General features: G+C 35.2%; 1 protein-coding gene across 2 annotated transcripts in view; it reads left to right on the top strand.

The window, feature by feature from the left end:
* Positions 1–13,456, top strand: part of LOC128642107 (multidrug resistance-associated protein 1) — a 148,709-nt gene that overhangs the window by 69,878 nt on the left and 65,375 nt on the right. For both annotated transcript variants that reach the window (XM_053694768.1, XM_053694770.1), the window contains exons 10-11: positions 1,375–1,552; positions 4,216–4,377. In XM_053694768.1, the coding sequence (XP_053550743.1) occupies positions 1,375–1,552; positions 4,216–4,377 (340 nt within the window). The remainder of the gene's footprint in view (positions 1–1,374; positions 1,553–4,215; positions 4,378–13,456) is intronic.

Raw genomic sequence — 13,456 nt, 5'->3', positions numbered from 1 at the left:
GAAAGAGTTTTTTTAACTGCATGCTCTATTTGAACAATGGAAGTTTAATTCTGACTTTAATATCCTTTTAAATCTTTCATTATCTTTATTAAATAATTAACTCTTCCTTGAACCCTTTCTAGTACTGTAATGTCCTTTTTAATAAATGTGCTGCAAAACTGTACACTAAAGGGGATTTATATAGGGGCGGGATAATTCTTTTTTTCTGTTGCATCAGTGCCACCTTTTATACATGCCTGATACTTATTTTGTTTATATGATCATATATATAAGTATCAATGCTTATCAATTAGGTGTCTCTGGATAGATAGATAGATAGATATAGATAGAGAGAGATAGATTGATACGAGAGATAGATATAGATAGATATAGATACAATAGATAGATACGATAGATAGACATAGATAGAATAGATCGATAGATATAGATATGATAGCTAGATGGATAGATATAATATATGATAGATAGAAAGATAGATATTAATAGATAGATATAGATTGATAGATATGATAGATAGATAGATAAATAGATGGATAAATACGATAGATATAGATACGATAGAGATAGATAGATATGATAGATAGATAGACATAGATATGATAGATAAATATAGATACAATAGATAAATATATATATGATAGATGGATAGATATAGATACAGAGAGATAGATACGATAGAGATAGATACGATAAAGATAGAGATAGATAAATATAGATTTGATAGATAGATATAGATATGATAGATAAATAGATGGATAAATACGATAGATAGATAGATAGATAGATATACATAGATACGATAGATAGACATAGATACAATAGATAGATATAGATATGATAGATGGATAGATATAGATATAGAGATAGATACAATAAAGATAGAGATAGATAAATATAGATTTGATAGATAGATATAGATATGATAGATAAATAGATAGATGGATAAATAAGATAGATATAGATACGATAGATAGATATAGATACAATAGATAGATATAGATACGATAAATGGATAGATATAGATACAGAGAGATAGATACGATAGATAGATAAATAAATACGATATAGATACGATAGAGATAGATAGATATGATAGATAGATAGACATAGATACGATAGATAAATAGATAGATGGATAAATACGATAGATATAGATACGATAGATATAGATACAATAGATAGATATAGATACAGAGAGATAGATACGATAGAGATAGATAGATAAATATAGATTTGATAAATAGATATAGATACGATAGATAAATAGATAGATGGATAAATATGATAGATATTCAGACTTACTGGCCGGTAGCTGTCCTGCTAATATCTGGTTCCCTTTATATATTCTCATGGTTTTTAGTTTTGTTTTCCCAGCTTGCTGTTGGACCGGTTGAAGGATCCTGCCTCACGCTCTTGGCAAGGCTTTCTAGTTGCCATCCTCCTCCTTATTTGCCCATGCGGACAGTCCCTTTTCCTACACCAACATGACTACATTTGTTGGGTCATTGGCATGAGACTGAAATCAGCCATTGTGGGCAGCGTTTATAAAAAGGTGCAGTATGAGAAGTTTATAAACTTGCTGTCAAAGTGCTGTTGTCTAATACAACCATGAGATATGCTGTGAGTTCAGGATGTAAATAAGAAATTAGATATGTTTATCAAACAGTGTGTGACCATGTGATACATCTATTCATAGGTCAATAAGGCCCAGACACACGTAAGGCGTGGAATGCAGTTACATAGGATTATAAAAAGTGTATATCTTCTAATCCTGTCTGGCGCTCTGTCTAAGTCATTGTTTCAAAACCGCAGTCCTCAAATACCCCCAACAGGCCAAGTTTTCTTTAAAGCTGAACCAGTGCACAGGTGAAGTAATCAGCTGATGGATGAGAGCAGGTTGGTAACCATGGTGTTACTGATCAGCTGATTACTTCACCTGTGCAATGGTTCAGCTATAATGAAAACCTGGCCTGTTGGGGGTACTTGAGGACCGCGGTTGAGAAACACTGGTCTAAATAACCATCCAAATTATATATAAACATAGAAATTATATATAGAGTTACATTCTGGAGCAGGAAGTATTAACGCTGATTGTGGCCAGCTATAAGCAGGATGTAAAAAAGGTACACATAGCAGTGCAGACAGGTACAGGTTAGCTAGAATTATCAGACTTTTCAGTAAGATTTTGCTTGGTGATTTCCCTTAGTACTGACATCCCACAAGCACAAAGCTGCACAAGACGATCATATGCTTTTGCTCCTCAGTACAGTTTATTTTTGTCTTTACTGGACAGCCTAGATGATCGTGTATATGTATATATATCATTAGGCAGGTATAATCTTTACCTAATGAACAATGTTACACTTGTGCCCCCAAAATGTCACTTCTTATATTCCACTCCACTAACATATTCTTGCTCTAGAATGTATGGCACAAGCACATACACCTACAGATGGATGAACGCACACACACATGCACGCGAACACAAACACATTTAACGTGTACTCTCACACATATATACATGCACATAAAAAATACACAGATCAGATTACCTGTGTACAATCACACACACACGGTACTTGTGCACACATGCATGCAGATATAACAAAGACAGATGACCTTTATACACTCACACACACTATTCACACACACATACATTCACATATAACATACACAGATAACCTGTACACACACACACTACTTGTGCACACATACATGCACATAAAACATACACAGATAACCTCTGTACGCACACACACTACTCGTGCACACATACATGCATAAATAGCATATACAGATAACCTGTATACACACATACATGCACATAAAACATACACACATAACCTCTGTACGTACACGCACTACTCGTGCACACATACAAGCATAAATAGCATACACAGATAACCTGTGTACACACACACTACTCGTACACACATACATGCATAAATAGCATACACAGATAACCTGTGTACACACACACTACTCGTGCACACATACATGCATAAATAGCATACACAGATAACCTGTGTACACACACACACACACTACTCGTGCACACATACATGCACATAAAACATACACAGATAACCTCTGTACGTACACACACTACTCGTGCACACATACATGCATAAATAGCATACACAGATAACCTGTGTACACACACACTACTCGTACACACATACATGCATAAATAGCATACACAGATAACCTGTGTACACACACACTACTCGTGCACACATACATGCATAAATAGCATACACAGATAACCTGTGTACACACACACACACTACTCGTGCACACATACATGCATAAATAGCATACACAGATAACCTGTGTACACACACACACACTACTCGTGCACACATACATGCACATAAAACATACACAGATAACCTCTGTACGCACACACACTACTCGTGCACACATACATGCATAAATAGCATACACAGATAACCTGTGTACACACACACTACTAGTGCACACATACATGCATAAATAGCATACACAGAGAACCTGTGTACACACACACTACTCGTGCACACATACATGCATAAATAGCATACACAGATAACCTGTGTACACACACACACTACTCGTGCACACATACATGCATAAATAGCATACACAGATAACCTGTGTACACACACACACTACTTGTGCACACATACATGCATATATGACATTCACAGATAACCTGTGTACGCACACACTACTCGTGCACACATACATGCATATATGACATACACAGATAACTTGTGTACGCACAGACGCACACTACTCGTGCACCCATACATGCACCTATAACATACACAGATAACCTGTGTACGTACACACTACTCGTGCACACATACATGCATATATGACATACACAGATAAAATGAGCATACACACAGATTTACATCTTGATGATGAGTGGCTGTAAGCTCAGAATGCATAACCTAGCTGACCAATGGATAGTGTGACTATGTGATAAAGTAAACAGGGGGAGGCAATAATTATGAATGATTGTTTATCTGTGGGATTACCAGGGGTAATACTATGTACACTAAACTGATCTTTACTCATGAGAAGTCTTTATACTCTGCAAAGAGCTTGTGTTAGTAATTAATATTGCACCTCCATATTTCTGATGGTAAATGTGTGTATATCTACCTATGATACACAGTCTGGTTTTATCCTTTCTTACTTAATGCTAAATGAGTTCTTTCTTTCAAGGCTTTGGTGATCTCCAGTGCGGGGAGGAAGAATTCTTCTGCTGGTGAGATTGTTAACTTAATCTCTTCTGACATACAAAAACTAATGGATTTGGCAACTTGTTTAAATTACGTCTGGTCGGCTCCGCTCACAGTCATCGTGGCTATGTATTTCCTATGGAAGGTAAAGTAATTTTATGATTGTTGTCCCTTTAAAGGGACAGTCTAGTCCAAAAAAAACTTTCATGATTCAGATAGGGCATATAATTTTAAACAATTTTCCAATTTACTTTTATTACCAATTTTTCTTTGTTCTCTTGGTATTCTTAGTTGAAAGCTTAACCTAGGAGGTTCATATGCTAATTTTTTAGACCTTGAAGGCCGCCTCTTAAGAATGCATTTTAACAGGTTTTTCACCACTAGAGGGTGTTAGTTAATGTTTTTCATATAGATAACACTGTGCTTGTGCACGTGAAGTTACCTGGGAGCCATCACCGATTGGCTAAACTGCAAGTCTGTCAAAAGAACTGAAATAAAGGGGCAGTCTGCAGAGGCTTAGATACAAGATAATCACAGAGTTAAAAAGTACATTAATATAACTGTGTTGGTTATGCAAAATTAGGGAATGGGTAAAAAAGGGATTATCTATCTTTTAAAACAATAACAATTCTGATGTAGACTGTCCATTTAAGGGAATATTGCTCATTGGCAGAACTCTAACTGGTTTATTGGTGGAAAGGGACGTACCTCACAATCATTAAAAAACAATAACAAAAATTAAGTTTTCTCTGTACACTATCTTCACTTTAAATTGAATTAAATAAATACATTTAAAATGCCATATTTTAAATGCAACAATGTAAAAAATGACTTTCATATCCCTTAATACCACTGCACCGTTTTAGTCCCAATTAAACATATCCGGCTAGATTACAAGTGGTGTGCTAATGTTGGCGATAAGCAACATCGTGGATGTGCTAAATAGTGATCATATTATTATAAGTTGAAAGTAAACTATTGCGCTTGCATGCAAATAGAAATTGCGCTTGAAGAATAAGCGCAGCTGGAGACCTAGTGTAAAGGGTAAAAAAAAATGTTAAATGTTAACACATGTTAAAATAAACTATTTCACTCATATATACACTTTCTGATAAAAAAGTAATATAAGTATTAATAAAAATGTTTCATACAGGTTAAAAGGGATATGGTATATGACATGGTATTTGAATGGAAAGGGCTATTATATATGTGTTTGTGCATATATATATATATAACGTCCCAAAGTGGACTAGCAATCTCACCTAATACAGGCAACTGCCAGGGTGTCCGGAAATGTGGATTCAATTCAAATGCAACAAAAATATCCGCACTCACTGGACTTATATGAAAAAAACTTTATAGAAGTGACGTTTCGGGGTACAACACCCAATATATATTTCTATCTATTTATCTATCTATCTATCTATCTATCTATATATATATACAGTATATATATATATATATATATATCTGTATAGATTCATATAGATTTATATTTTACAAAAAAAATAATTAATCATATATATATATATATATATATATATATATATATATATATCTATTTAAAAAACAAAATCATTTTCTTGTATGTGAAGAACATTAGAATGTAAAGTATTTGGGTTAAGCGCTGGTGGGCTAATACAGTGTCGGGTTAGTGATTGAGCGATATGTGTTAGTTGTTTTTTGTTTTTTTAAAACTGTGACCCATAGAAGTTTTTGGGAGAAGAAGTTAGTGCGGTAGTGATATTCGAAATCCTGAAGTTAGTGCGCCTGATCTTCCGCTCATCTCATGCACTATCTTTATACTTTCAACTTATAATATGCGCGCAAACCTGGCCGTGTTAAAATTTAACTTTGAGTTCAGTTAATGCACAAGCAAAAAAAAAAATAGTGCGCCACTTGTTGTCTGGCTCATTGATGGGAAAATCCATTCTTGAGTTGTTTATCCTTTAGGTAGAGCACATGATAAATAGGGTACCATTTCCAGCTGAAACGTATAACATAGAAAATGAACCTGTAGGGATTATATCACGTTATCCATCATGTCTATAAAATTACGTGTGGGCCCTCTGTAAGGTATCCTAAGCTATCCAGTACCACGCTTTTGCCCATCATGCAGTGGTCAGGGATTTCTCTGGGGAGCTGGCAAAAATTCCAGATCTCAGTATTTAATGAGATAGAAAAATGCAAATAGGAAATGCTGTTACATGAAAGCAATAGTGCAATTAAAAAATACATTGTGTTTAACCAGTGCAAAGGAGGGTAAGTTCATAGTTTAATGCAGCACTAGAGCAGCAATGCACTACTGGGAGCTAGCTGAATGTATCATGTGAGCTACCACTCACCAACTACAAAATTGTAGCCACCAATCAGTAGCTCCCAGCAGTGCATTGCTGTTTCTGAGCCTATGCCCATTAAAGGAACACTAAAGTCAAAATTAAAATTGTGTGCTCTATCTGACTCAAAGTTTAAACAGATTTCCAATTCTCTTCCATTCTAAATTGGCACACTCTTTTTATATATATACACTTTCAGCAGCACCACCTCCTACTGAGCATGTGCAATAGTTCACAGAATATACAAATATGCATTTTTGTGATTGGCTGATGGCTGTCACATGTTTACTGCTCAATTTGAAAGTGCTTTTACATTGTTTTTTTGTTATGTATTTATTGATATGCTATTCTCCTGCGATTAATGGTCTTTTAAAGGTACAGTCTAGTCAAAATTAAACTTTCATGATTCAGATAGGGCATGCAATTTTAACCTTTTGAGTGCTCAGCACCTGGGTGCTAAGTTGAATTTTTTTATTTTTTTACATAAAACATTTTTTAACTTTATTTTTCTATTTTTTTACAGATCCCCAAGACTTAAATTTCCAACGGTGGGTCTTGGGGGTCTGTAGCTGAGATACAGGCTTCTAAGCAGCATGCCCCCTTTCCCTATACTTTGCATTGTCCATTTTTAATAAAGTTGCAAAGTGACGTCATTGCGCATGACATCACCGCGCAAAACGTGAAGCCCAGGCGATGCCTGTCACTATACAGGCCCGATCACCGGGGTAGGAGAGGGTGGAAGCCTCCAGCTCTCCCTCAAGGTGGGAGAGTGCTAGTGACGGCTCTGAGCCGTCGTTAGGACCTGAGTGAGACAATTTGCGACAGTTCAGAGCCGTTGTTAGCACTCAAGAGGTTAAACAACTTTCCTATTTACTTTTAACATCAAATTTGCTTTGTTATTTTGGCATTTTTTGTTGAAAGCTAAATCTAGGTAGGCTCATATGCAAATTTCGAAACCCTTGAAGGTTGCCTCTTATCTGAATGCATTTGACAGTTTTTCACAGCTAGTTCATGTGTGCAATATAGATACAATTGTTACTTATGAGAGGGCACTGATTGGCTAAAATGCAAGTCTGTCAAAACAACTGAAATAAGGGGGAGTCTGCAGAGACTTAGCTACAAGTAATCACAGAGGTAACATGTATATTAATATAACTGTGTTGGTTATGCAAAACTGGTGAATGGGTAAAAAAGGGATTATTTAGCTTTTTAAACAATACAATTTCTGGAGTAGACTGTCCCTTTAATAATATGTCTCCCTTGTGAAACACAATTTTCCTTTCATTGATGAGAATTAATACTTTTTTCCACAAGGTGAAAAAACACAAACAGAGCACCATTTGGTGTAATAAAACTAAAATCTAAAGGCAACTCTGGAACACCTAAAATGGCGCAATTCCCGTCCTTAAAGGGAAATGAATTCCAAAATTGTTCTTTCATGATTCAGATAGAACATACAATTTTAAAGAAACTTTCCAATTTACATATATTATCAAAAGTGTTTTTTCTCTTTGGTATCCTTTGTTGAAAAACATACCTAGGTTTAGGAGCAGCAAATGCATTATTAGGAGCAGCTGCTGATTGGTGGCTGCACATATAATCCTCTTGTTATCAGATCACCAGATGTATTCAGATACCTCCCAGTAATGCATTGCTGCTCCTTCAAGAAAAGATACCAAGTGAATGAAGCACATTTTAGAATAGACACAACCTGGAAAGTTGTTTAAAACTGTACGCTCTAACTCAATCATGAAATAAACTTTTTTGGTTTCATGTCCCTTTAAGCAGACAGCCTTAAGAAATTACTTAGCATAACAATAAAAGATTTGTAACTTTATAACAATAATAAAAAAGAATGTGTGGGGATTCTTTTAATCTGAGTATCATGGCTGTTTTATGTTAAAGCCCTGGGAATCAGCTGTATTAGGCTAAGAAACTTTATTTTTAATCGGACACAAATTATATAAACAATAAGCAAAACATTCTTTTAACTTTTATAACAAAGTTGCCAACAGTTCATTTTTATGCCATAGACTGTCGAAATTTGCTACCTCACTGATATATGCTACCTCGATGAGCCTATGTACAGAATTATGTAATCGCACTTCACATATGTTTCAAAATAATGTGCGTAATGTGATTATATAATAACAAGCATGTGCAGGAAAAGAGGTAGGAAAATTCAACGGAGAGTAAAATTTATCACTGCGTTCCTCACCTGTTTTTTTAGCAGGCTTACTGTGCATGCGCACTCGGGACTTCACTGGGGACCTTGCTATGGTTACTTAATATAAAACCCAGAAACCCCACTGAGTAAAATGGAATATACTGTATATGACACGTTTAACAACTTCACTTCGCCATTTATAACATATGCGTCTTTAATAACACACTTCCTAATATAATCTTTTCAACATTGTGTATTTACTTTTTTAGTTTGTCTCATCTGTAACTGATAAACTAGTGTGTTACAGCAGCAGCCTAATTGTTTGAAATGCGAGAACTGTGATATTTGCAGTGTGTCCAAAACAGGGGAGGAACGCAGTGATACATTTTGCTTTCCGTCGAATTTTCCTACCTCTATTACTGTGCATACTTGTAATTACGTAATCGCATTTTACAAATTTTTTTTAAACATATGTGGAGTTCGATTGCGTAATTCTGCGCATTCGCCCATCGAGGTAATAAATCTAAACAAGGTAGCAAATTTCGACAGAACACCGGCAGTGTACTTCACAGAAAAATGACCTTCTTCCGGAAACCACTCTGTTGGAAGGTTGCAAAATTTGCGCCATTTCAGATGCTCTAGAAATGTGATGAGTGCACTGGGCATTAGCTGCGCCTGATGACTTTGTATTGTATTGTGTTTTGAAGCAGGAAAGTGTGGTATTTCTCTACTGTAACTATGTAAATAACTCTCTAAACAGACTGTACAATCAGCAGGTCCTATGTACATTTTAATAAAAAAATAAAGCCTAATTATATAGGTTTTAGAGTGACCTTGTTAGTTGCTATGATTGAAATTTCATTGCAAACATTTTTCAGATTCCACAATAAAAGTTGTCTAGAAATACAAAGAAAAGAAAAAAGGTTTAATGGAGGCAGAAAGATCAAATAACATCAGTTTTATCCCAAGGACAAGTTCAGCTTAGAAATGATCACTGGTAAACTCTAGCTACCTTAAATACTACAAAAGAACCATATTTGTCTATAGCAAAGTCAACTACTCACTGTTGTTAAAGGAAAATTAAATACAAATGTGTAATTAAAAAATAATGTAATAAAACATTTCAAATGAGCAGTAGAATTTTTTTTCTAACAAATTTCTAATTTTGCTTCAATTTCCCTGTCCCCCTGTATGTGACAGCCATCAGCAAATCCCAGACATGTATATGAATACACTGTGAACTCTTGCACATGCTCAGTAGAAATTAAAAAAGTGTGTCTATCTTCCAACCTCCAAAGCTTCAAACCTCCATAATTACAACAGCTCTGCCCCTCAACACTCCATGGACACCTTATTTTGTGTGGTCACGTGTGTGTTTTCCAACATCTCTGAGTAGTCCAACCTCCATTGTCCTTTCAAGTGTACATGTGAAACCCAAAATTTTTACTTCATGATTCAGATAGAGCATACAATTTTAAACAACTTTCCAATTCACTTCTATAATCTAATTTGCTTAGTTCCCTTGGTATCCTTTGTTGAAAAGCATACATAGGTAGGCTCGGGAGTAACAGTGCACTACTGGGATTTAGCTGCTGATTTTGGCTCCCAGTAGGGCATTGCTGCTCCAGAGCGGACTTTTACTATGTGTTTAATCCTCTTCCAGGAGTTTGTTTTCTTTGTGCACTTTTATCTCCCTTTAAACAACAACAATTATATTGTATATATATTTAGTATGTAAATAAGCATGCACAAAAATATTAACGGTGGAATAAAAGCTATTATATAGGGCATTATCTTTTAATAAGCTTAAGATAAGCAGGTTACTGCTGGGCTTTCAAACAAGCTAGAATGGATTTGAATTTGTAACCCCTGTGAAAAGCTGTTCAAACCACTTTGCATTGTAGTTCTGATGGATTGGAAGGAATATACCAAAGTTAGCTAAAAATGGGTAAATTTCTGATGAGCAATGTAGAAACGCAAAATACGCCTAAATGCTTCAATATGGCATCAAACAATTATGTGCCAAGTCTTTTAATGTTTTACCCCAGAAATAATGGTATCATATTTCATTATTAAAGGGACATTCCAAACAAAACTGACAGGTCAGTGCATTTTATATTGTACAGAAGCAGTTTTGCAATATACCTGTGTATACAAAAGTGCTTGTACAAAAGACTATCAGAGTTTCACGGGCACATAGAGTAGATATGAGCTCAGACAAAACAAAATGTGCTTCGGATGAATCGTTAGTCACAGAGGGTTGTTCAGAATTTTTTGTTAATTACAATTTTTTTCACCTGATATTTTCTATGGGGAACAAATTCAGGACAGCATTTTGTTTATTGTGTCAGGATTGGTCAAGGACAATAGTAAAGCTTACATGTTTATTGGTTGATACAGGAATAAATAAACTTACAATGCTATTGCTGAATCACTGTTGAATAGTGTAAATGTGAAGCCTTACCCACCGGCAGAGAACCTTTCCCGCCTATATAATAACAATTTATTTTCATGAACGAATCAAGTAATTTTTTTTCCCCTGTATTTGCTTGCTCATTTACTTGTTAAAGGGACAGCTTTTTTCTTTTATTTCCAAAAATGAATGCACATCTTGCATAAATTATATCTAGATATGCACAGTGCACCAGCATTTAAGACATTTTATCAGCTCCGAGAGCCAGCGGTGCCTTTGCTTTCATCATTAAATACTAAATTTATATTGTACAAGGCTCAGCTGACTCTGGTAGAATCCACGTGGTGTAAAATGCTGGTGCATAGAGCGTATCTAGTAGAGATGTGCATTTGGGCTTTGGGCAAATTTGTATTTTTATAACTTTGGCTAAAGAGCTCCTTCGTTTGTTATAATGTCCAGGGGGTTTGACTATTTATGTGCCCATGTCTTCTGTCCAATCCTGCTATAGTATTACTAATGATTGATGTTAGAGACAGCCAGTCAGACAGTAAACATTGTTTTTAGTCATACAGGCTTGCCCAATCAAGTGTTAGCGTATTGGCAAAACTGATCATTTTAAAAATATTAAACTCATTTTTTGGACAAAAATAATTTTTTAATGTCTAATATCTAGATATGCTTTTTGTGCCTTTGCACAGTAATATATCTCACTGAAATAGAGAGAGCTTTTTACAAGAAGCGTTACTGCAAATTTTGTAAGTCTAATACAAAAAATGCTTCCATTTAAAATTGAACTGCACAAAGGTGCCTTTAGATTTTGGCTGGATGATCCTTTTGTGCGGACAATGGAAATACAGACTGAAAAAATATCTTATGACACTATGATGGTTTAATAAGTAGCTGGGGTACATAACTATTATCTGTTAATCTGAAAAGCTTGCCAGGGAGGTGACAGGTAATCATAGGATGTGATGTTACATAACACAGACCAGCACAGAAATGATTTCAGCTGTAAGCGGGTGCATTGGAAAGGAATGTAGTGTTATATTTAAGACAGAATGGTAACTGATCTCAGGCATCTGAGCCATGCAGCTTGCTAAGCCACATTCCAAATATCAGTGCAAGTTATGGTCATATACAGTGCTAGATCTGAATTCAATGGGAAAAAATAAATTAAAGGGACAGTCTACACCAGATTTTGTTATTGTTTAAAAAGATAGATAATCCCTTTATTACCTATTCCCCAGGTTTGCATAACCAACATAGTTATATTAATATACTTTTTACTTCTGTGATTACCTTGTATCTAAACCTCTGCAGACTGCCCTCTTATTTTAGTTCTTTTGACAGACATGCATTTTAGCCAATCATTACTGACTCCTAGGTAACTCCACATGCATGAGCACAATTTTATCTATATAGCACAAATGAACTAATGCCCTCTAGTTGTGAAAAACTGTCAAAATGCATTCAGATAAGAGGTGGCCTTCAAGGGCTAAGAAATTAGCATATGACCTACCTAGGTTTAGCTTTCAACTAAGAATACTAAGAGAAGAAAGCAAAATTGATGATGAAAGTAAATTGGAAAGTTGTTAAAAATGACATGCCCTATCTGAATCATGAAAGTTTATTTTTGACTAGACTGTCCCTTTAAGGGAATACAAAATGAATTAAAAATTAAATCCCCCTTAAAATGGTTAATCATGCATATTAAAAAAAAGAAAATGCAGTGTATTTTCACTATTAAAGTATCACTTTCACTCCTTCTGGAAATTCATGTTACCCATTAAAAAATTGCTCTATGGATTTATGTATTGTCAAAAAGATAAAACCATATTTGTTCATGGAAGTAAATTGGAAAGTTGTACAAAATCTATCTAACCAATGAAAGTTTAAGTTTAACTGCATGTATACCAAATTGGACAGCAATTTATTACATTTAAAGTGATTGTAAAGTTTAATGAATTAGTGCCCAGCTTCTAAAAAATAATCTTAAAAACAGAGGCACTTTCATTCATTAAACTTTACAAAGACGCTTCTTTTTTTAAATATTTACCAATGCATTATGGTAACCATACCGCCCTTCCTCCGCCCATATCTCCTACTGTATTTAGCATATCAATGACCAAGCCAGCTTCCTTCAAATCGTTAGGTGCCCCGCAAACTGGACCCCAAAGGGGGTACGCAGCGATTGGAGGAAGCCGCATTCATCATCCATATGCTAAATACAGTAGGAGATGCGGGCGGAGGAAGGGCGGTATGTTTACCATAATGCAATAGTAAATATTTAAAAAAAGAAGCGTCTTTG

This window comes from Bombina bombina, chromosome 11 (genome assembly GCF_027579735.1).
Source record: "Bombina bombina isolate aBomBom1 chromosome 11, aBomBom1.pri, whole genome shotgun sequence".
NCBI lineage: Eukaryota > Metazoa > Chordata > Amphibia > Anura > Bombinatoridae > Bombina > Bombina bombina.
Note: the sequence above shows the minus strand (reverse complement) of the source record. Positions and strands in the feature narration are given on the sequence as shown.